Source organism: Aotus nancymaae, unplaced genomic scaffold (assembly GCF_030222135.1).
Source record: "Aotus nancymaae isolate 86718 unplaced genomic scaffold, 86718_ANA_hifiasm-v0.15.2.pri h1tg000038l, whole genome shotgun sequence".
Taxonomy (NCBI): Eukaryota; Metazoa; Chordata; class Mammalia; order Primates; family Aotidae; genus Aotus; species Aotus nancymaae.
The window spans coordinates 4,774,301-4,799,458 of record NW_026988452.1 but is presented as its reverse complement, the minus strand read 5'-3'; the positions used below and the strand labels follow the sequence as shown (position 1 = coordinate 4,799,458).

The 25,158-nt window shown below is 54.9% G+C and overlaps 1 protein-coding gene across 1 annotated transcript in view; it reads right to left on the bottom strand.

The window, feature by feature from the left end:
- SCN5A (sodium voltage-gated channel alpha subunit 5) overlaps positions 1-24,899 on the bottom strand; it is a 100,760-nt gene extending 75,861 nt beyond the window's left edge. The window contains 3 exon segments of the mRNA XM_064360128.1: positions 5,298-5,415; positions 8,215-8,539; positions 24,744-24,899. Coding sequence (XP_064216198.1) covers positions 5,298-5,415; positions 8,215-8,487 — 391 coding nt within the window. The 5' untranslated portion in view covers positions 8,488-8,539; positions 24,744-24,899.
- Positions 24,900-25,158: the final 259 nt, after the last annotated feature.

The window sequence follows — 25,158 nt, the reverse complement described above, 5'->3', positions numbered from 1 at the left end:
AGGCTAATTTGTATGACAAAATGAGACTGGGAACATGTGATTAAATTAAGTGTCTCCCCACCTCCGAGGGACAGGGTCCAGCTCTGTCACTGGGGCTGGAGGGCGATGGTATTATCAAAGCTCACCACAGCCTTGAACTCTTGGGCTCAAGAGATCCTCCTGCCTCAGCCTCCCGAGTAGCTAGGACTATAGATGTACACTATCTATCCCGCTAATTTGTAATTTTTTTGTGGACACAACGTCATGCCATGTTGTTTAGGCTGGTCTCGAACTCCTGGGCTTAAGGGATCCTCCCACCTCAGCCACCCAAACTACTGAGATTATAAGTGTCAGTCCCTGTGCCTGGCCCTAAATTAAAGACCTTGAGGCTGGGAGATTATTCTGGATTATCCAGGTAGACTCGGTATAATCACAGGGGTGCTTTTAAGTGAAAGAAGGAAAGCCAGACTGTTGTGATGTGAAATTCAACTGGCCATTCCTGGCTTGACGATGAAACGGGACCACGGGCCAAGAATCCAGTGCAGCCACCAGAAACTGGAAAAGCCCAGGAAACACATTCTTCCCTGGAGCCTCCAAAAGGGGTGCAGCCCTGCCGACACCTTGAGTTGAGTCCAGCAAGAACCATTTTGGACCTCTGACCTCCAGCGCTGTAAGATGATAAATCTGTGTTGCTTTAAGCCACTGTGTTGGTGGTAATTTGTTACAGCACTCCTGGGAAAGTACTCCAGGGACCAGGCTGATCAGCGGCTGAACCAATCTGCACCCCGGCTCTCCTGATCCCGGCCTTACTCCGAGGCCCTGTGCTGCCCTGTCCCTGCAAGATGACATTCAAGGCTCCCTGGGCCACTCTCTTGCCTCCAGACTGGAGGGCCTGCATGAGTCACGCTGCTTCCAGCTCTCACCTGCCAAGCAGGTGAGCTATTCCACGCCTGGCCTCTGCCACCCATGGAGCAGTGTGAAAACCAAACGAGGTAAAGAGCACCATCGAATATGGGAGACTACCATACAGGAGGGAGGAAATTATTTGTCGTTTGTAAGAGGAAATTCCACCTGAGCATGCGTGTGTGGCCGTGAGTGGGAGCCAGGGAGGCAATGGAGTCGCATTCCCAAAATGCTCTGACATGGGATGTTATGAGAAAACCAGACATGCCTCTGGCTGGGCTGGGCAGGAAGGCTTCCTGGAGGAGGCATTTAGATAAGCACCAAGGCTGACCAGGGTTGCTCCAGCAACCAGTCAGCCCAGTTGGTCATGGTGAAGCAGGGTGGGCTGAAGGCTGGGTGGTGGACTCAATGGGGCCCAGTCCCTCCAAGATCTAGGGGGACTACTCACAGCTTCTCTTAGAGTGGGGAACAGGCCCCATTGTGGGGAGCAGCAGGGTGGACAGGCTGCGTTGTACTATAGGATGGGCTGGACCCGGACAGAGGTGAGTGAGAACTTGAACAGCCTCTGAATCCCACCAGTCAGGGCCTGGGTCCCATGGTGGGCAATCTATCTATCTGGGTTTTATCTTTTCCAGACACAGCAATGGCTTAGGGTGAGGTGTAGCTCTTGTCTCTCTGCCACTCCACTGCTCAAAATCCTTGCCTGGTTCCCGTGGCCTTGAGGACAATACTTAGACAATCGTCAGTTCTTCTGCATGTGTGAGATCTCTTCCTTCCTAGACTGAGCCCCAGGTCCAGATGACTCTGACTAACGCACACCCAGGACCCCACGGAGCCCAGCATGCAGTCAATGCCAGAGAGACGAGGCAACTGAGCTCCTGGCCAGGGCACACCTGTTTGCACTGCCTTGTAATTTCAGGCCAAAGACGGAGCCGGTCCCTCATGCGAGCTGAGGCAAAGGCCAGCTCTCAAGGTCTGTGCTCCGCCGAACATCTTCAGTCTTGTCATGTCACTGTCCCCAAACACCCACTCCTAGCCTCGTGATTAAAATGCCAGCAAGGACTGCTTGAGTTGTGGGGAATGCCTGACACTTGGGCTGCCTAAGTCCTCAGATCCCAGGGAGTTTAAAAAAAAAAAAAAGAAAAGAAACTCCCAGAGAAAAGGGAATTAACTCTAGCCGGGGGTGGGGTGGGGGTATTTTCACGTATTTGTGCTGTTAAATCAACATGCACACATACACACAGAGACATGTGGTTTGATTGCCCATTTGAATCTGGTAGAGGAACGTGGGAGGATTTTGTGCACAGATCCTGTACAACCAGGAAGGCAGAATGTGTCTTGGTGTGTGTGTGAGGCCTCTCTGAATGTGACTGTGGTAGAGTATGGAGTTCAGCTGGTTTCTTTTATTTAATCCTGGCAGGAACACATTCTGCAGGATTATAACAAAAATACATATGAAGAAAAAGCATTCTACGTGCCCATATCTGCTTTTTCAGTAACTTCCCAGAGATGCACGGCAAGTGCGGAGCCCAGAAAAAGGCCAAGCAGGATCAGTGCACACTCGCTACTCCTGTGAGTTCCTGGATCGCCACGAGTGAGCAGGTTTCCTCACCAGGCTGCATCCCTGCCCCCTTTTAAGCTCATCTTTGCCCCACTTGCCCTTCCCAAAGGGTGTGGCATGGAAATCTGCACACGGAGAACTTAGTAGATGTCTGAATGAATATAAAAATTTAAGCAGAGCAAAAGTTCATTTAAAACACGAGATGTGATGATGTTTAGAAATGCGTAGTGACTGACAATGGGCACAGGATTTCCTCTGGGGTGATGTGAATGCTCTGGAAGCAGACGGTGGGATGGCTGCACAACCTGATGAATATGCTAAAACCACTGAACCGTGCACTTAAAAATGGTCAATTTTATGGTATATGAAGTACACCTCAAATTTAAAAAATAATTCATGGAGTGCTTGTAGATTCCTAGGCCTCACACTGGCGATTCTGATCCGGAAAAAGCTGAGTCTGCATTGTAACCAACTTCCCAGGTGAGACTGAGGTGGCCCTCATGCTGGCATTTGGGAGCAGCTGCGCTAGGGTCGCGTGCACACGGGACCTTGCTAAAACACAGGTTCTGGGGTGAGACCCGAGATTTGGCCATGCCTACAACGTCCTGGTGAAGCTGATGCTACTGGTCCACACAACACACTCAGTGTGAAGGCTCAACGGTGTTGCAAAGGGTCTGCTCCCAAACCCCACAATCCAGGCCTCTTCTTCCTCCCAGTGCCCACTGAGCCCACTAAGTGGCGCTGTCGAGGGCCAGCAATGTGCTGCCATCCCCAGGCAGCAGCAGAAGGCAGCCGCTGGGAACCCAGCACGGGTCCTCACTAATGCTCCGCACTTCCCTGGGGCAGCTGTCCTGGGGGAGGCAGGAGTCCTCAGGGCCAGTTTTTCCAGGTGGAAGCAGGACCTCACAGCCTCAGAGCCATTGTTCAATGGACCCTCTGGCCCGGCTGGGCACTCGAGGGGCCCCACTGCCTCCCTTGCTCACCTGCCTCCTTGACCTTCCATTTGCCCCATGCCCAGCCTAGCCCCTTGCGGGAGCCCTGGAGCTGCTGCTGCCTCCCCAAGGGCTTCTGTGGCTGCCAAACAGCGCCGGGTTGGTTAGATACCTGGAGGAGAAGCCCCAGGTGAGAGCTGGAGGATGCTTTGAGAGAGGCCAGGCCCCTGGAGTGGGGCTGGAGGCAGGCTCAGAGCAAGAAAGAAGCTGACTTTTCCTCCTCCTGCTGCTCTGTTCTGCTTACCAGGCCGTGACCGCACTCAGGAAGAAATAACTAAATAGAAATGATAACTATTTGCGAAGCTGCCTTATCGCTTTTAGGGGCCTATAAAATTCCCAAGGGGCCAGACGGGGTCCTTGTCGGCTCGATACCCCAGGGTGCCCAGCGAGCCCCCTGACACCTACAGGGAACTCGGGATGGCTCAAGATGAAACCTGGACCCACACTTGCCCTACACAGTAAGATGCAGCTGTGAATGGCAGGCTGCCCCCTGCATATGTCCCTCGCCACAGTGTCTGCCTCCCACCTTGCAGATGCCACAGCCATGGCTTGCATGTGGGCTTGTCTCAGGAACCCCACCAGAAAGGCAGGGGTGGGCTGGAGGAGAGCAGACACGTGGTTGGAGGCATGCGTTTCGCTGCGCATCTGCACACAGACACTGCTTGCAGCGCACACCCCTCCAATTACCCCCTGGGGTCAGGATCAGGCACTGGATACAGGTGGGAAGAAAGTGGAGCCGTAGAAGGAGAACTCCACCCCTGCCTGGGCAGGAAAAGCTCCCGACCTGCCAGCCTCGGGCCTGGCTACTTCGTCACTCACTAGGCAGCTGTCATCCTGAAGCCTCCTGCCTTGGCTGGAGGTGAGTGAAGTCTTTATCTCTGCCTCAAAAAAGTCCATTCAGAGAAGGGGCTGAAGGGGACCTTGGGGAGCTCTGTGGGGCCAGCCCACTAGACCCACAATCAGTCCCACTGCTGAGTTAGCAGCATTGCTCAGATGAACAGCAGAGCCACCTGCATGGGTGCACTCACCCTGGTTGCCACTGGCCACAGGGAGGACTGCCCAGGCCCTTGCAGTGAAATACTCATGCCTCTGACTCTGCAGCTGGCACCCCCCTCCCTGAAGGCTCCATCTGTGGGGCCCCTTCTCTGAAGTCCAGAGAACAGAGTGATGAGGTGCTGGTGCCCCTCTCAGGCCCCAGCCCGTTAAGTCTGTCATTACGCTGCAGCACTCCAGTGGCTCTCCTCTGCAGGCTGGAGCTTTTTTTTTCAGCTGTGGTTTATATAATTTAATGCTAACCAGAGTTCTTTGAGATACTCTGAAACTGCAAACATTTTGTCAACACCTAATCAAAAAGCAAGTGCTGCCTCCCTCGAAAGATGCCCACATGTGAATAACTGGAGGCCTCTTTGCTGGGGAATGGTTTTTCCTTGGCTGAGGCCTGGTGACCTGCTTGAAGGTCCCTGCAAGTGGGTGGGGGGCAGGACGGCCCAAGGGGGTGTGGTGGGAGGGGACATTTGGAGCCAACAGCAGAGCCCCACAGATGTCATTTCTTCTGGCATCCTCAGTAGCCTAGCTTTTAGATTGTTCTCCTGAAGAATCAGAAGAGGGTTTCTCAAACCTTCATGTGCTCAAGAATCCCCTGGGGATCAAATGAAAATGCAGGTGCTGACTTGGCAGGTCTGGAGCAGGGTCAGAGGTTCTTCGTTTCTAACCAGTTCCCAGGTCATGGCCAGGCTGCTTGTCCTAGGACCAGTAAGGAATCAGCAGCACTGTCACCCCTAAACAAGGACGGAGGTGGGTGGGGCAGCACCCTGTGCGCATAGCCAGGGGATTCTCAGCAGCTATTAACTGCAAAGGATATGAGTGAACCAGAATCTTCACAGCCGCTCTCCGGATGGGGTGGAAGGGACTGAGGACGTACAAGGCGTTGGTGGCACTGAACCGGAAGATGGTCTTGCCTTTATTCAGTACGATGAAAGTCTGGGGACAGACAGTAACATTAGGCCCTTGTGTAGCAAGGCTCTTGGGGGCAGCTTTTGGCTCAGAGCCCTTGGACTGTGGCGGAGGGGTGGGGTGGGAGGAGGAGGAGAGGGACCGAGGGAGGAAAAGGGGAAGGGAGGCTGCCAGCACATTCAGCAGGTTGGTGAATCCACTGTCTTGCCTATGGGTCACGAGAGGGAGGTCTAGTTTAGGGGGATGTCGGGTTGGTTGAGATTTAGTTTCAAAATTATAGTAACAAAAAGAAGGGACCTTTCACAGTCTTTGCCCAGCTGTTGACAAAGCAGAGGCTCAGCAGACCTGGGAATGCCTCCTCCCTCCCCTTCTCCCTTAGCTGACCCCTCTTCACCATGTATGGGGTCCCTGCCAGCCCCACTGGGAGGGAGGGTGTGAAAGGGAAGCTGGGTCAGCAGGGAGGACTTACAGGTGAGGAGAAGGGAAAAAGAAAATGCAGATGCAGTCCCCTGAGAGAGCTTGGGACCCTGTCTCCTGGAGTCCAGGACAAATATCAGCCCCATCCTGCAGGTCACAGCCCACCGCCCCCTCCAGGGGGTCATGAACAGTGCAATGCAACCCCTCCCTGATCTAGAATGGAGGGGTTGTATAGAAGGTCCTTTCTACACAGCAATGGGGCACAGGAGAGACGAGAGCTGAACGCTGAGCCACATGCATGTCAGGTGCCAAGCAGCCTTTGAGGACAGCAGTGCCTCCCCACCTGCCCCGGTGTGCGGTGGTCACAGCTCTGTGGTCTCACTTCTCCACAGGCTGAGCTGGTGGGACAAGGGTCTACCTAACCTGGTCTGGGAAGACAAGCTGACCAGATAGATTAGGACCAAAAGTTCTGCTCTCCATTGCCTTGAGGGGCTGCAGGCAGCGTGGCCAGGAATCCATGAGTGGAAACAAAGTGAGAGGCCGGAATCATCCCTGGAGCTGCTGTTAAAGCATTCCTAGACCCATGGGCAGAAGACATGGTGTCCCTGACTCCTCAGCTGCCACCAGCCCCAAAAGCCCAGCCCAGGTTCGACTTCAACTCAGTGGGGTCCACCTGCCGTGGGGCCGCCTGTCCCAGCTAACTCCAGCCTGACCGCCACTCATCCTGCCCCTGTAACTGACTCACCACCAGCTGCGGCCTTACCCTAACCCCAATTCCCACTTCCATCTCTGACCAGCCATGACCTAGGCCCGCCCACCTTGACTAATCCCACCTTCCAGTCTCACTCTGACACCAGCTGTGGCCCCAGTTTGGCCTGGACTCCACTGGAGTCACTGGAACCAAGGGAAAGTTCAGCTGGGGGCCTGGGAGCAGACCAGTTCAAGGCCTCCTCCCCCGCCTGTTTATGTGGACTGGGTGGGCTTTTCCTTCACACGCACACCCACTCACACACACAAGGCACGCAGGCATGCATGTACACCCACTCACACACACAGGGCACGCAGGCATGCATGCACACCCACTCACACACACAGGGCACGCAGGCATGCATGCACACCCACTCACACACACAAGGCATGCAGGCATGCATGCATACCCACTCACACACACAGGGCACGCAGGCATGCATGCACACCCACTCACACACACAGGGCACGCAGGCATGCATGCACACCCACTCACACACACAGGGCACGCAGGCATGCATGCACACCCACTCACACACACAGGGCATGCAGGCATGCATGCACACCCAAAGACGTGCCCAAGGCCCACCCCCAGGCTCTGGGTCTCACACCGCAGTCCCACCCCTCGCAGTCACATTCTCACACTGGCCACACCAGCCCTGTCTGCCCCCACGAGCTTCCTCAGCCTGGTGCTGATTGCAGTACTGTGCATGGCACTGTCTTCCTTGTGTTCAGCCTTCTGGGAAAAAGACCTTCCCCAAATTCCAATTCCCCTTCCTCTGGAAGTAAGGCCCAGAAGTGTGGGCAGCTGGGAGACCAAGCCTCTGTGGGACGTCTGTGTGTGGTGGGGTGCACGGTTGGGGCACAAATGGGCCTGAGATCCGGAGGAGGGAGGCCAGGGCAGGGGATGGAGACAGGGGCAGTTACCTCGTGGGCCGGAGCCATGCTGGGAGGACGCCTGAGTCTCCCTGCCCTAGTGGACAAAAGCCACTTCTCCTCCCTATCATGGAAGGGACAATGGCAGAACACCACGTGCCACCCTCACCCCAAAATCCCCCAGCAGTCACTGCCCCCTCCATCCCTCTCAGATTCCCCACTGGCCTTCCTGGTCCCTTGCCAGCTCTCAAAGCTCAGGGAGCTGCTGCTGTGGCCATGGCCTAAGCCAGCCAGCACAGCCATGCACGGCAAAGGGTTCATGTTGTCAGGCAGGTGGGGTGTGGGGGCTACACGCTGTCCCCAGTAAGGAGAAGGGACCACATGCTATACTCTGGGGCCCAAACGCAGGCTGAAACTCAGGGCTTGATTCCAATTCACACACACACACACCCCACACAATGGGGAGGAGTCCTTCAAAGGTGAAAATCTAACCACAGGTCATTCCCAAAGAAGGCAGTCATAGGAGACATGACTGTCCCTAAGGCTACCCTCTCTTTTCTTCATTACACCAAACCAGCATCTCAGGCTGCATAATTCTTGTCTTTTATTCCAGAACTCCCAAATTAAGGTGATTGGAATCTAGATCATCAGTGACTCATTCCCCCAAAGCCTGGCAAGCTGCCCTAAACACAGCCCCATATAGAGGCCAGGCCCTCTCCACGTCTGCTCTATTGACAAGGGAGTTGCACAGAAAGGCAGGCAGGGCTGGAGGTGGGCGGTAGTCACCTTTTGGGTGCTATAGAAGGGGTCCAGGTCCTCCAGGGGCTCCCCGATGAGCTCTCGGGGTGGATTGCCATAAAGATCTGGCAGCTTTTTGGAGGCCTGCAGGTCCAGCTGGGGCCGGGGAGCTTCCTCCTCCGGCAGCCCCTCTCGGCTCTCCTGCGAGGCGGCCGAGCCGCGGGCTTGCTTCTCCGCCATGCGCTTCTCGATGGCCGCCAGGGACTCCCGTGTGAACCTGCGGAAGCTGCTGGTGCCCCGAGGTAATAGGAGGTTTGCCATCTTCTCATCCTGCTTCTGGGCACAGGCTCTCCTCACGTTGCCTGCAGGGAAGCTGGAAGACACAGACAGTGGTCCTGATGCTATGCCCAGGGACAGAGGGCAGGGCGGGCAGACCTCCTGGGGGTGGCTGTGCTACCGGCGGGAGGGACACGGTTTGTAGAGAGGCTCCAGACCCCAGGATGCCAACCACTCCACGGGCACACCTGGGCAACACTGGCCGGCTACGGGGCACGCATGTGGGCAGGCAGCAGGGCCGCCTGCTCTTCCCCTCCTAACAAGCATGTCTGAATTCAAGCAGGCAACAGTGACTGTGTCATCCAAGCACCTTCTTTTTGCCCCATTCCACACAACAGGAAACACTTGCATCTTTTGGTTCCTTAACTGTCACCACTTGAGACATTTGTCAGCTTGGAGTTCTCATCCAAACTCTGGTACCCTGGTGTACACAGCTGCAGTGGAGCCCCTGCAGAGAGGCTCACAAGGAAATCCCCAGGGCGCGGCAACCTTCCCAAACAATCTGGCTCAAAAAATGGGCAATGCCTCCCTTGCCCATCTGACCTATTTCCCTTTGTTGGAAAGGTTAAAGTTAGCTTGGCACTTTAGGTAACCTGAAGATAACTCTGCCTGCCATGTCCCCCATCCCCTTTAAAAATACATACACTCTTACAGATTTGGTAATAACCAAATAAAATTCTAGCAATAAATTGAATCATAATGGGAAGAGCTGATGGAGCATCTCTGGCTCCTCGCACTGCTCCTTGCTCCCCTCCTCCCAAATGTGAATAAATGAATGCTGATCCCAAGTGACAGCAGAATCGGAAAACGGTGACCACTCATCAGCGAGGACGTCCAGCCAGCACAGGCATGTGACGCCAAACCGGGAGAATGTGGCCCCTGGTGGCCTCCAACAATCCAGAACCTGGTGTGAACACACTCTGCCTATGACACCGAGGCAGAAGAATGCAGTCCCAACTGCCCCACCAAAACAGGATGTGGTCAGAGCAGCTCCTGACTCTGACACCAGGCTGGGAGGCTGCATCGCTAATTACCACATCAAACCCGGGAACGGCGGGCACCCATTCAAGAGGGCACGGTGGACACCTGTTGGACATCTCTGCCAGAACAGAATCCTTTTCCCTCACGAGGGTCAGCTTTGCCTTGATCTTCCTCCTGCAAAACATGTCACCGATGACCCCAGCGAGCTGCTGCTGTGCCAACCCCTGCACGTGGGCAGCAAAGGGCCTGGACCTGGGGGTCACAGCCCTGAGCACTGGATTGCTGTGAAGCAGGCACCTGGCCACGAGGCAGGTAAATAGTGAGCAAACACAACACACTCAGGCCTCAAAAGGGTGCCGCTGGTCCCTGGGGAAGTGCAGCACGAAATCTGTGGAGGGAGGCAGGACAGAGTCCCAGGAGCTGCACGTTAAGAGCCACTCTGTGTCTTTTTCTTGTTTCATTCAAGTAAAGTTAAAGGAACATCTTTGTTAAAAATAGCAGGTGAGGGAGTAGGTTTCCACTGTATAAAAGCATTTCCCTGTCTCCCTTCCATCTTTGAGTGAACAGACAGGCATCTGCAACCCTCATCAACACGTGTGAGTGAAGACGTCTTTCTTCTAGCTCGTGGAAATTTGGGTAATTTTAAACTATTTTCTTTACACTTGTCTTCATTGCTTGAATTCTTTATAATGAGCTTGCATTATTTTTACAGAAACAATAAACTTATTCGTCTTTTTATTTTAAAAATTAAAAAAGAAACCAGTCTGGATGACAGCAGCTTCTTACAGGGCAACCCTCTCCACTGCGAGCAATCAGCTCCATAAATTGGGAAGCCACCTCTTTTGCCTGGACTTATTTCCTAAAAATAGTGTTCTCTGTCTCACTGTATCCATCTGTGTCCATATGCCTGCAAGGGTTGTGGGGACACAAGCCCGCCCATGGATCTGCAGAGGCTCACTGGTACAACTGGCAAGGGTGTGTGTGTGTGTGTGTGTGTGAGAGAGAGAGAGTGTGCGGGTGCGAGCTTACACCTGCACGTATGTCTGTTCTAGTAAAGGTGTTTTTAATTTGTATGAAATAAAGGATTCATGCAGTTAGGCACACAAAAATGTACAGTTGGATGAATTTCCACAAACGGAATACACCTGGTAACCAGCACCCAGACAAAGAGATAAAACGCTCCCAGTCTCTTAGACTTAGGCTGCCCTCCAGTCGCTAAATACCCTCCTTTGCCAAGGGAACCACTCTCCTCGCTGCTAATGGCATAGATTCGTTTTGCCTGTCTATGTATTAATAGTTCAGGGGCCCTTCTTAACAGACTCCGTGAAGGGGTGATGGAAAATTCAGGGAAGAAATCGCATCTCCTCATTAACCTCTAATTCAAATTTAGCATTTCCTTCCATTATGAATGTAGGCAACAAAGCAGAAATTCTGACCAAAAGAAGCTGCAGATGTTTCCCTGTCGTGGTACAGTTGCTGCTGGCCTCTCAAATCACGTTAATACTCATCACGACTGCAAAATCACAGCACTTAGCTTTGCTGCTAGATCTTCAAATTTAAAACATGAATAAAGACATATATTACACTAGCAAAAGTTGTTTTTTGTGTTCCGATAGCTGCATTTCAATACAGTTGGTTTCCTTTTTAATCCTATGTGTTTTATTTTGTCTCAGAGTATGTGCTTCTGAGATGGGCTTCACTCGCAGGTGGAGAGAAGACCCTGCTTGGTCCGTGCTCAGGTGCTGACCCTGGGGTCCCCTCCTGTGCACCTCAGCTCCTCATCTGTAAAGTGAGGAAGGATGAGACGCGCCTCCCAGTCCTTTCTGGGATTCTATAATGCTCTTACTGTGAGTGGAGCCGCTCCCCTGGCCTCCAGTTCTGACTTACTTGGACTTTGTATCATTTCTGGGTGTGGACTGGGACCCCAGTCTGCCTCGCCCTTGGACTTGAGAAATTCCACTCTGAGTCCTGCAGTGGCCCTGTGGGATGGACGAGGACCAGGGGGGCCGATGTCCTGTGTCCAAGCATTTCCACACCCTCCCCAGTCTTCTCCATCCAAGACCTGGTGATGAGGCACTAGGTCCTAAGAAGGAGCCTACCCCCGCTGGCCTCTACAGAGCATCCGCTCCCTCAGGGCCCTGGCCTGGGAGGGGATAGTCTGCCTAGGAGAGCTCCTGAAACCAGACTCTAGATGCAGTTCTCTGCTGCAGCACCCGGGAAGCCTCATGTTCCAAAGTAAACCCGTGAACAGTGCCTTTTGTCTCTGGGCCCCACAGGCGGCTCCTGGTGGGCGGGCGGGATCCGCTTTCTCCCTTGTTCTCCTGCCACCTGCACCTGGCTCTGGCCCTGCCCTTCCTTTAGCAGCTCAGAGCCCACGCCCTGCTGTGGCCAAGCCTGGCTGAGCCCCGGCTGCAGGGTTTCCGCTGCTGCCAGGGTGAGGAGGGCTCAGGGGTGGTCTGAGGATGTTCTGGGTACAGGTTCAGCCACAGCCCTCAGGTCTAGGATGTCAGGCCTCCAGATTGCAGAGGAACCAACCCATCCCCCAGCTGTGGAAGGTTGTAGGGGAAAATAGGTGAGCAGGGGACCCTGGTCTCGGTCTCACATTGCCCCAGTGTTTGGGGAGGCTGGACCTGGCTTGACTGTAAGTCCACAGTCACTGATCCCCTAGATGCCAGCACCTCATGATTCTCCCCCCGCAGGAGAGCTGCTCCATCTGCATCAGCTTCGCCATCTGCCCCAGCCCTACCGCAGCTCATCAGGCTGGGGCCGCTCCTTCCGGCCATCCACGCTTCCTGGGCCAGGTTTCCCTGTCCTTTGGGCTTCACTCTAGAGCCTGCCCCCCTCCCCAACTCCATCCTGCCCCATTTCATCAGCCTCTGGAAGTAGATGCATCCGTCCCTGCATCCGGGAAGCTCCTGAGAGCTCATGATGGGAGCAGGCTCTGAATCCTCCTTTCCAGACTGGCTCCTCCTGGCACCCTTTCTTCTGGCACTGGCCATAAGTTCCCAATCCTCATCCAAAGTCGCTGCCCTGGGACAGGCCTCCTTGCCCCTGCTTGGACCATGGCAGTGCCTCCCTCTTTCCTTCTATCCCACATATGCAGACCCTGCTCCTATATTTAGACATTCTCCAACACTCTGCGTGCCCTGAGCCATCGCTGTGTGCCCTGAGCCATGCCAGACTCACCTCCTGCTCTCCTCTCCACTCCACCTCCTCCAGGGCACCTCCCTTGACTGCCCACCCACCCACACTGGCTCCTTCCTCCTTTCCCCCTTGCTCAGCTCTGGCCCCTTCCTGGCCTCTGCTGGTTACGGACAGGTCCTGTAGCATGCGTATTCACATCAAGGCAGAGATGCCGCATGAGAAGAATATTCACTGTTCACACCAGAAACTAGACCCCCCTGCACTGTTTTCTCAACTGGCTTTCTTGAAGGAGGGTTTTCTGAAGGCAAAGGCACAGAGCTGGTACTCAATCAGCAATGGTTACACTGCTATGACACGGACACAACAGCCAGGCAGGTAGAGTGCAGCTGCAGGCACTGTCTGAGGTGGGAGGTGGGAGGTGGGAGGTGGGAGGTGGGAGGTGGGAGGTGGGAGGTGGGAGGTGGGAGGTGGGAGGTGGGTGTGGGGTGAACTACCTGCCCCAGTTTACACAGGTCTTTCCTCATTTTGGCACTAAAATTTCTCCCTGTCCTGGACAAATCAGGGTGGCTGGTCACCCCGGGGAGTCTCCCCTCTCCTTGCAGCCGCTCCCTACTCACTCCCCTCCCTGATCCCAAAGGCAGGCACACTTCAACCTCCTGAGTCATGTCTGGCATTTTGGTCGCCTTGGAATCGGAGCCTCTGGAACACAGCATGCAAAGAATATTCTTTGCCATGTAAATTTATGCAAAGCATTGTGTGGAAGTGGTTCCCAGGCTTCCTAGAAAATCTCTGTGGGCTTCCTCCGCTCTGAGCTCCTCTCTCCTGCCCTGCAGTTGGGGTGACCTCGGGCTGCAGCACGCAGCACCCAGGGCTTGCAGTCCCACCAACCCCAGAACGCAGTGCAGCTTTGCCCGGCCACAGGGCACTCCCCTTCTGCCTGCTCCTCAGTGCTAAAGAAGAGGCTCAGGGAGAGGGTGTGGGTGTCCTCAAAGCAGGCGCTCACTCCCTAAAGGTGGAGGTCAGGGTGCCAGGACTTCCTGCCCACGCCCTGATCACACTCCACAGACGAGCATGGGCCCCTCCTCTCTACCCTGCCTGAGAGGACATCCTACAAAGATGAGTGGGTGCTCCTAGACTGGCAGGACCAGGGACAGGAGAACGGGAGTAGGGGCAGCTTGACAGGCTGTAACTTCACCCCAGTCATCCACAGGCCCCCACAGGCCCCCAGATGTGGAAATGACAGCTAGGAACCTCACTCTCTGGGCTTCCTTGCCTGGAGCCCCCATCAGAACTTCTAGTCCTGCTTGTAAGGCGACTGCATGACCTTCCTTGAGAACATGTCACCCGCCAACACCTCACGGACCCGTCTTATTAACTGAATGACCCAGTGATCATTTAATCAGCAACCATTGTGTACATGGTCCCGACAATGACTACACAGAATACTTGTCTTCCCAAAGCGATGGATCCCAAATCAACAGGGGATAATGCGGGGAAGGGGAAGAGTCACCAGCAAAGAGAGTCCATGGTGGCTGGCAAGGAAATTCACCCAGACTCGCAGACACTGGCAACGAGGAAATGCTCTGAGCCAGAGAACCGGGCCTTGTACCCATCTCTGCCTCCCACTCTGGCCTCCCACCTCACCCTCTTGAAGATTTCATGTTCCTAGGGATAAGGAAACAGGGCTGTGCTGGGAAGCCAGCTACCAGAGTATATCTGGGCGCTGGCCACGCATTTGTCTTGTGTCTGTGGGCAGATTAATTGATTGATGTTTCTCTACCTCAGTTCTCCCATCTGTAAAATGGGGTTAATAATAAGATCTATTTCACAGGGCTGCTGTGAAGCATAAATGTATTGGTATTTGCACATGCTTGGCGCACAGAAAGTGCCAAATGAATTCAGTTGCTATTCTGGTTATTGCTGTTATTATTACTGTTCTTATGGGAGATCCAGCTGAGAAGGCCTCCGTGCTGCCCTCAGCAGCCCTCCCTGCCTGGGCTGGCTCTTTCCCTCCTCTCTGTATTCCTGGCACACTTGAATTCCCATCCCTACCTCAGCACAGGATGGAGCAGTTTGCCTGCATGCCTGCGTCCCCCCTGGGTGTTTGTCCCGGTCTCTCAAAGCAGGGACTGGTGAATGAAGGAATGAAAGAATGAGTGAGTGCGAGATTAACCTTCCTACTGCCTGGACCCACACTCACACTGGGACTTGGTCCCCTTTCTAGACCTCAGTTTCTCCAGCCCCGGGCACCGGCCTAAGGGCCGCCCCAGCAGCATCACATGCTCATTCTGTGCCCCGCACTGCACTTAGCGCTGTTAACGGATCACCTTACCTCATCCTTGCAGCAATCCTAGGAAGACAGGGGTTATTATCCTCATTGTACAGATGGGAAATCTAACTCTAGGAGAGATGAAAGGAGCTTCAGTCTGTCTGAGGCCGGGCCTGTGAGCCCGTCCACGGCACTACATTGTCCCCTACCTCTGTGTGCAGAGAGTCGGGGAAAGGCTCACGGCTTACCTATGGCCCGTCTGCCTGGGCTGAGCGTGTCTGTGACCCCACTTCAAGGCTGAGAGTCAGCCCTGTCGGCCTCGTCTGAGCCTGGTTCTCTGTTTATGCAGCCCAGACGCTCCCAGGGAGACCTAGCCGATTTCTGCCCATGCCCACAGAGTCCACAGTTTTCCTGACAGAACCGATTCCCCGGCAGCTTTTCTCTCCAGCTCAGGTACTGTCCAAGGCAGCGCGGCCACTCATTCACCACATGTGGCGACCAAGTGCTTGGGATGTGGCTACTGCGGACCGAGCTGTGGGGCTGTGAAGTCACATCCCTTGTGCAGGCTTGGTATAATGAGGAATGTTTACTATTTCATTAATGATTTTTAGTATCGATTACAAGCTGAACAGATAGTATTTAAGTTGATAATATCATACTGGATTAAATGTGTTCAAGTTAATTTCACTTTTTTTAGCTTAAAAAATATGGCTATTAGAAAATTTAAAATTACATATGTGGCTTGCATTGGTGACTCATACTATATTTCTATTGGATGGCACTGACATGGAGTTCCAGCTACCAGGCCCTAAGCCTTTAAAGAATCCTACCTGAGGCCAAGCGCAGTGGCTCACACCTGTAATCCCAGCACTTTCGGAGGCTGGGGCAGGTGGATCACCTGAGGTCAGGAGTTCCAGACCAGCCTAGTCAACATGGTGAAACCCGTTTTGTACTAAAAATACAAAATATTAGCCAGGTGTGGTGACGGGCGACTCTAATCTCAGCTACTCGGGAGACTGAGAATAATCGCTTGAACCCAGGAGGCAGAGGTTGCAGTGAGCTGAGATTGTGCCGCTGCACTGCACTCCAGCCTGGGCAACAGAGTGAGCCTCTGTCTCAAAAAACAGAAAAAAAAAAAAAAGGAATTCTACCTGCTTTGGGACTGAACGTCAGGCAAGTCTCTAGGGGAGATAGGTGGTGGGTGGGGTAGGGCTGCGGCGGTGGGGGGGAGGGCTGCAGGGAAGGAGTGAATTGTTGCCCTCCACAGACCAGAAAGTGGCCACCCTGGTTGCCGGCAGCGGCTGTGGGTGGTTGTGGAGGCTCAAGCCACAGGTTGGGATGGTGAGGGATGGAAGTCGGAGGGCTCGACAGTAAGTTTCAGACTGTCCCTCCCGCCCAGGCAATTATCTGCATAGTCTCGGCTCTCCCGGGCTAACCGCTTGGACAAAGGCTCAGTGGGGGTGCCAGCTGGTGCTGGTGGCCTGTGCTTTCAGGTCCCAGCTCCCAGATCAAAGGCACATTGGTCTGTCCTTGCACGAGGCCTCCGCTAACCAGCTCCCCACTGGCTCGCTCCTTGGAGGCTGCACAGGGATTAACCCTGTCCAGTCCGGAGCCCAGTTCTGGGGGAGGTGGGAGAGTCTGAGGAGCCTGTCCTCCTCTACTCTTAATCTCCACCTCCAACGACCTTGGTAAGTCCTGCAGAATCATCCCCGTCCCTCCCAGAGGTGGAGGCGAACACACCCACCCTGAAGCCGGGGATGCCCTCATTTACATACATTTGCATCTCATTTATTCCAACACTTAGGCTGAAGCCGAGGCTAATTCAGCTGACTGGAAAACCCCACCCGCTTTAGCTCTGCGGCTCTGCTGAAGTGATTCCCCAGGCAAGGATGAAATGAAATGGGAGTCCCTGAGACCAGGTCCCCCTGCAGAGGTGGGAGCTGAGGGAGAGTGGGCCCTTTGGCCTACCGCGGGAGAGCCGAGACTGTGAAGGTAATTGCCTGGGCGGGAGGGATGATCTGAAACTTACTGTCGATTTTCACTGAACTTAGCCCACCTCCCAAGGACAAACTGGCTTGGGGGTAGCCACTGTTTACTCTGAAAGACGGGGGGGCCCTGTTTTTATCTTCATGGCCCTTCCCCACAGCAAGGATGGGGTCAGGGGCTTGGGAGCAGCTCATTCAGCCCATCAACTGTTCATCAGTGTCTGGCCAGGCCAGGGGAACTGCAAATAGCCCAGGTCGTTCAGGTACCCCCTCCCCCGGGCCCAAGTCTTCCTTGTCAGCCCCTTTACACATGCCCAGGTCCATGTACAGGGGATCTAGAATATGCTGAGGGGCACAGCGCTGTCAGCCAAAGCAGCACTGCCTCTGGCCCTGGGTCTCCAGGGTGGGGATCTGGACGGTCTAATACCCCGAAACCACAGAGACCCAGAGTTGGAGAGCCAGCTCAGTCACCCAGGGGCATTCCACCCCAGACCCCAGATCATCTCTGTGTACACCCACATGGCACACATAATCAGGCCAGAAAGGTGCCCATCTGTGGCCCAGGAAACACCCTCATGGCACACAGGTGCCCGTGACCGCAATCAGAGTTCTAAGACTCTTCCTAGCTCCATTTCTTCCAACTCATTTTTCTCAATACTTGAGCTGAAAAAAAGCTTCACAGAGGAACTGTGCACTGATGGCATGGCAACCAAGGTATTTATAGGGCGCCTACTGTGTGCACTAAGGGAGACAGAAACCTGGGAGGCCTACCTCTAGGCTCCCTTAGTGTCCAGAGAGAAATAAGCCAATCCACCAATACACTACATTTATGCCACAAAATGTCCATGATGAAGTTTAATGAAACGTGCAACCCTTTTTCCTTAATATTCTTTTATACGGAGATATGCTTTAAGCACAAGAACACGCTTTAGGTGTATGGTTGGATGAGTTTTGACAAATGACACCTGAGTAAGTGCCACTCCAATAAGATAGTAAACATGCCCTCGCCCTGGAAAGTTCCCCGCTAATCCTTCCAGTCACCTGCTCTGATTTCTATCACCTGGACTCGTTTTGCCTGTTCTAGAACTTCGTGCATATGGAATCCTACCATATGGGCTCTTTTGTGCCAGGCTGTTTTTGCTCAACATAATGTTTGAGATTTTTACTTTTTATTTGTTGGTGAGTGTGATCTAAGCTCCCTGTGTAATGCACTTGTGAACACAGGTCACCCACCTGGAGACACGTCCTTAATTTGATCATAAAAGGTGAGGACTGGAAGGGAACTGAAGTCCAGCTAACTTTAGGGACTGTAGGCCCCAAGGGGCTCCTAGGGAGCTTTATCTCTCTTTCCCTCAGACATTTCCTGAAACAGAAGCTCAGCAATTAGACATCTAATAGGCGCCCAGGCTCAGCAAGTGAGTGGGGGCTTTCCTTGGGTTTCCAGTTTTGTTGGCAGTAGGCTGTCGCTTTATTTAACTGGCAGTCCGTGCTGCATCTGACCCAGCACAGTGGCGGGGCTGCTGCTGCAAAGGGCCAGCCGAGCTCCCGTGTCTTCTGATTATGTCTGCGAGCAGCACATGAGGAACGGGGACTATGGTGGGTGGCCTCTGGCCTTCAGCCTCCTTGTACCCCACACCAGCTGGTGTCCCTTGGTTGGAGCCCTGGGCTCAGTAGAGAATGGACATGGGACTGGGTTCTTCCCAGGAGCATGTCCAGAGGCAGCAGAGCTGGGCAGGCGAGGGTGGGCACCTTGGCTCTGAGGGGCTAGTCTGGGCCACTTTCCGTGCTTGGCCCAGGTTGATGAGGCTGGGGCTTTGATGGCCGGGCCGGGTGCACCGACTGGGCTGGGCTGGTCCTGCGTGTGGTCTGATTTTTTCCCCCACCTTAGATCATCTGGGGTACCACCCAGCCTGGCCTGAGTGTAGGGGGATGGCTAATGTAGCTTGAGTACCCTGAGAACTGATTTGGTGCCAGGTTACCTCTCTCTGTTCTGCCATCTCTTTGAAAGCGGCCTCTTGAGCCAGGCCTCCTGCCTTGCACAAGCCTTCGAGGAATCAATACCCACCAGAACAGCATTTACCACTTTCCTGGTGCCAGGAGAAGCCTCTCTCCTATTCACAATCCTTTCCCAGAAAGCATGGGGGCTCCCTGGGCAAGGGCAAGGATGAGGTCCTGTCCGAGCTCTGTCCACATCCCCATGTGACCTTGAGCCTATAGGGCAGCCAGCACCAGCCTCAGCCACCCAGGGCTGTTAGGAGGGCAGGGAACGCCCTTGGTGATGACAGGGTTCTGAGTGGGCGAGGGACCCTCCTGGGCCCACACGGATGCTGGGAGAGCAGCTCCATCCCTCCACTCTGCTAATACCCCTGTGGGGACATGACTTTCCGCTGCCTTCCTAGGAGATTTAATCAGGAGAACAAACTGAAGAGGAGAGAAAGAACTGAAAGCTCAGAGCATAAACATTCTGTCCTGACAACAGGCCCAGCCACACGATCAAAGCACTCACCTCTCTGAATTCTATGCATCCTCTGTGGTGGGGTTCCAGTCCCACCTCTTCCAGGCAGTCTCCCCTGGCTGCTCTGGACCACACTGACCTCCCGCCAGGGAATCTCAGCCCCTAACTTCAACCTTTCATTCTTCCTGTGCTGGGCAGATCTCTCCCTGGCCCTCTGAGGCAAACCTGGGAGGTCCTAAGGATTTCCACCGTCCTTTTCTGTCCCTCCAGAATAGTAAACAGAGTGAGGAAGGGACAAGAGAAGTTGAGAAACTGTTCTATCAGACTCTGGCTTCAAAAATCACAACTAAATTTTCTGCTGGGCTTGCGGCACACCAGGTACCCATTGGGGAAAGGCAGTTGCTGGGGGAGCTGTGGGTACTGAGCTCCCCAGCCCCTGGCTGTGGCTCTTCAGGGAAGACAGGCGACAGCAGGCAGGGTAGAGGAGGTAAGATGAGCATTAGAGAACTGATGTCAGATGGCCCGTGTTGTGCCAGGGGTGGTGCCTACCTCCGCAAAGCCTGGTCCTGGACTTGCCCCCCACTGGGGGTCCCAGGCTCTGGGAATTGACGTGGGGTCTCTATAAATAGCGTCATTCCATATTGATCATCTTAAAAAGACACGGTATGTTCTAGGCCCACAGAGAGGAGAGTTATGTCTAAAAATAGTCTCATCCTCAGGAACCGCTGCCAGCCCGGGGCGAGTGGTGTAAGCTGTGCAGTCTAAAGGGGCGGGTCCGAAATGGAGGCACAGAACCTCTCCCTCCTCACCCTGTTCCCTCTGCTCTAACCCACGGAGCTCGCCCCTGCCTCAGGGCCTTTGCACCTGCTCTTCCTTCTGTCACATTCTTTCCCTAGATCTCCTCAGGTTTGGTTCTTTCATGTTATTCAGGTCTCAGGTCAGTCTCCTCCTTCAAGGGGCTTTCCCTGCCCAGCCAGTCTAGAGCCACCCGTGTCTCTCCATCACACTGCCCTGTTGTATTTCCTTCACAGCACCAGCCCCTATCTCAAATGATCTTCTGTATGGATTGCTTTAATGGTATCCAGTCTGTCTTTTTTCCCTACTTGTACATAAATTTCATGAGAGCAATTTTTATAGCTTGTACACCTTCTAGAACCTTCCATGGCCCAAAGGCATGAACTCTGTCTCAGACCTCTGCATCAGGGCAGCCTGGGCTGGCAGCAGGCAGTGGGGCCCTCCCATCCCAGGCTCCCCCTGCAGCCCTGGCCAGCCCTGTAGTGGGTCTGCTTCCCATGGGGCCCAGCCTCTGTCAACAGGCTACCCATTGGCCCTGTTTTTGCCTCTGTCTCTGCCTTCTTCATGTATTTAGCAGCCACAGGACTTTCACTCCAGCTTCCTTCTCCCAATCCTATCACCCTGGACACCTGCCCTAGACAACCTCATCTTGTCTCCAGATGTGGCTTTCCGGAACACCCTTCTCTCTGTAGAGCAAGGGCTCCCTCCCCTTCCTGCCCACATCCCCAGCAGGAATCACAGTTCCTGCCATCAAAATCTCTGTCTCGGAAATTCACAGAAAGAGTTATTCCTCCCACCCAGCCTCCCTAACTGCCCCCTGAACAAATCGTAACCACTACACACTGCATGGTCACTGTCTTGACGCATAACCTGCAGCCCTCACTGAGGGAAAGGCCATCCCCAAGCTCCTGCAGGCAATGTGCTGCCCAGGCACGCACGCCTACAGCGTCCACTCCAGGCTCTCCCGACAGCCCTCCCCGACCCCACCCCTCACCAGCTCCCTTCTATCTCTCTCCTCCCTCTTCAACCATCAAACTTTTTGAAAGAGCTGTCTACACATGCTGTCTCCACGTCCTCACCTCCAGCTCACTTCTCAACCCACTCCAAACTGGCTTCCATTCCCACCAAGTCACCCATTCATTCATTCAACAAGAACCTGTCTGTGCCGGGCACTACATTCTGCGGGCACTGAGTGGAGTTTCTCCTGCCAAGGTCACCAGCACCCTCACCGTGGCTCGATCTAATGGACACTTCTTTTTAAATTATTCATTCTTTTTCTATCTATCCATGAACTTCTGAGAATGCACCTTAAGTCTCTCCGCAGAAGGGAACAGGGCACTCTCCCTGCCTTCCGCAGCACCTCCTACTCCCGGCTTTCCTCCTGCCTCTCTGGCTGCTCCTTCTCAGCCTTCTCTGCAGACGTCTCCTGCCTTGATTGTTGGAACACTTCTGGGCTCCCGACTCAACCTCCTTCCTTCTCACCCTCTACACCACGTTACAATCACCTGGGTGCTTTCAAAACTCCTGACGCCCAGGCCCCATCCCAGGGCCAAATGAACGAGCATGTCTAGGGGTGGAGCCTGAGCAGAGGTATTTTTATTTAAAGCTTTCCAAGTGATGCTGACGTCACCCGGATTGAGAACCCCAGGTCTGCATTCTCGCTGGGCAATCTAATTCAGTGTCATGCCTCCAATGACCAAGCTCTGCTGAAGACTCCACGTTTCCATTTCCAGCCCAGATCTCCATCCTGAACATACTTCCTTCCTGGGCCCTTCCCTCCAACTACCTTCTGGATGTCAGCATCTGTGTCCAGAAATATAACAGTTTCAAATCAGACCCATGAAACATCTGTCCCTTCTCCTTTGCTCTTCATCAAGCTTGCCAACCCAAATTTCACTTGCCCATTCCTCTTCTCATGACGCGACAGAGGGCAGCACACCTCGCTTAGTGAGACGTTGAGGTGGGGAATGGGAGGGCAGCACGTCACTTAGAAGGAAGATGGAATACCATAAATTCTGTATCCTGTGTAACCTGCCGGTCACCTCTCCTTCCATGGAAAGACTTTGGGTGGCACCCGTGGTCTGAGCCGGGGAGATGGTATCATGCACAGCAGATATTGACCCTTGGGCTCAAACCCAAGTTCTGCTACTTAGAAAACGTGTGACGGCGTGCAACTATTGAACCTTTCTGGACCCCCAGTTTCACCATCTGCAAAATGGCCATTATGATGGTCCCTACCTCTAGGGTTGATGCAAGGATTCAGTGAGATTAACCTTATAAAGCGCTTAGTGCCATGCCTGGCCTGCAGAAAGCACTCAGTGAATGTTAGCTATTTTTAGTAACATTACTGAGGATAAATTCCCAATTCCTGAGCAGAGCTCACAAGGGCCCCCGTGACTGTGACCTTGGCTTGAACTCCGTTCTTCTCTTCCTCACACCATGGTGCCCAAGGAATCACTCAACTAATAATTGTGCTGTTTCACATTTCTGTGCTTTCGTACATACTGGTCCTGACAGCTAGACTGCACTGTCCTTGCCTGGAAAACTCCTATTCACCCTTCAAAACCCAGTGGAAGGTTATTTTTGTTAGAATAAGACTCTTGACTATCCCAGCCAAAGGTAACCACCTCTCCTGTGAGTGGGCTCTGGGGACACACTTCTATCACTGCACACCCTTCCAATAACCTTCCCAAGAGTGAGCAGAAGCCAGCCTCCTCTGAACAGGACACAGACTGCAATTTGCCACTGTCCCTGGCTGCCCTCAGGACTCCCTTCTCCTTGGATTGCCTGGGCACCAGCCTCCGCTGTTCCCCTGGCCCCAGCTGTCTCTGGTGCTTCCCACCAGTCCTCCAAGCCCAGTCTTCATGCTGAGTGAGTCAATCCTAGAATTTTTCCAGAGGAGCTTTGATCACCACAGAGAGGGGGCCGAGCACCTTGGAGCACAGCAGCTGCCCATGCCACACTGGGCTGAATGCTGGCTCTTGGCACCCCAGGGCCAGTTCCTCTTCTGCTCAGATCCTCTTGGGTCAATTCTAGGCTTATTTGCCACAGAGAAAGCAGATCTCAAGGTATCTTCACCCTGAGTGGTGCTCCCAATCCACTGACTCTCTAGATGACATTGAATAATTCCTTGAGCCCCTCTGGGCCTCAGTTTCCCCACTTGCACAATATGGTGGTGACAGGATCAAAAGTTTAATGAGGCTCTTTTCAGCACAGGGCTGGACACTGAAACAGAATCTGCGTTCCACACCCTGACTGTGGACTGACCTGACCCTCCCCATGCCCCTGCAACAGCAGCCTGACCGCCCTCATTCCCCCTCCCACTCATTATCACCGACTCAGGTACACCTGCCCAATTCTAACTGAGTGGAGATGAAGTCAAAGAGATGGAGTTGAGGGCAGCAGTGAGGGCCTGGGCCTCCAGTAGCTGGCACCTCTTTTGCTCAGGGTCCACTAGATCCTGAAGGATGGTGGGAACCTGGGAGCGGGCTTGGGATGCCATGGCATGGTGTGGGTCATGTGGTGTGCCTGTCTGGATGATACCGCCTAGGCTCACCGGGAAACACACCAGGGGTCTCAGCAGGAGGTGAACAGACACCTGGGAATGGAACGTAGGCCCAGGATATTAAAAGGAGATGGATCCCATGGCCTGGGGCTGGGCTGAAGGCACTAGGGAGCACAAGCGTGAGTCCTGCACTATCTCAGCCATGGAGTCCTGAGTTGTTTGCAAGGCAGGCCTACTGTCCCCAACATCGTTTCCCCCCACCCTCATCACTACCACTAACAGTCCCCACACCTCTGCCCCTGACCAGCCCTTGGCCTCTCAGACAAGGCTTGGCACCTCCACTTTCTACCAGGGCGCCACCAAAGACGATCAAATAACACAGAGTTCGAGAGACACCTCCCATCAGGGTGCGTGGATCTGTCCGGCTCACAGAGAGAGGAAGGCAGAGAGATCTCTCCCCCTTCAAGAAGCACAGAGATCAGACAGAGGAGATGCGGCCCCTTTAGGGCGTCAAAGGGCACCGAGATCTCTCCATGGTGTAAACGCGCAGATATCTCGTCCCACACAGAGGATAGCCCGAGCAGACGGTTCCCCCTGTGCCCAGAGAAAGGGGGTGCTTGGCTTCCTCCCTCGTATCCAGCCCCGCTCAGTCAGCCCCCGCAACCCCCGCTCTCTGGAACCACGTTCACTGCGCGCCCAGTCGCCGCTCTGACCTTGGGGTCTCCGGCCTCCGGAATCCGGGTCCCAATCCCAGACCCTCCCCGAGTCTGCGCCAGGGATGGCCGGGAAGCGGGGGCCGCAGCTCCCCCTCCCCCGGCCCTCGACAGCGCAACGGGAAACCCGGAAGGAAAGGGAAGGGAAGGGGGGCGCGCGGTGATCAGGGACGCCTCCCCCGGGGATCCCCTCCAGCCGGGCGGATCTGCGCCCCTTCGCCCCCTCCGGCCCTCTGGGGCACTGGTCGCGGAGGGAGCTGCCGGGAGGACCCGGGGCAGGGGAGGAGCACGCAGCGGCTGGAGGCTTCGGCTCTCGGGGAGGAAAGTTGGGCGGCGGCAGGCGGAGGGGGCTCCGGCCGGGCCGGGGCTGCCGGGCGCGGGGGCGCTCGCTCACCTGCTGGTCCCCCGGTCCGGACCTGGGGTGGGCGGCTGCGGCTCGGCGCGGACTCGGCTCGGCGCGGGGCTCGGGGCACTGGGCGCGGGTTCAGCGGCCCCGGGCGAGCGATCCCCGCATCCTACGGGCGCAGCCGCCGTCTCGGCTGCGCTGCTCGGTCCGGGCTCCCGGGCTGGGCGAGCGGCGCGGGCTTGTGCTGGGGGCGGGGTCGGGGGCGGGGCCCGCCTGGGCTGGGCCTGGGGCTCGGGGCCCCGGGCTGGCTCCGCCCCAGAGCGACGCGCCCGGGGCTCCGCACGTGGCGCTCCGCCCGCTCGGAGGGGGACACTCCCGCGCCCGCCCAGCCCGCCGGGGCGCACACGCCCACACTGACCCGGGGGCGCAGCGCCACAGATAGCCACCCACGCAGAGGCGGACA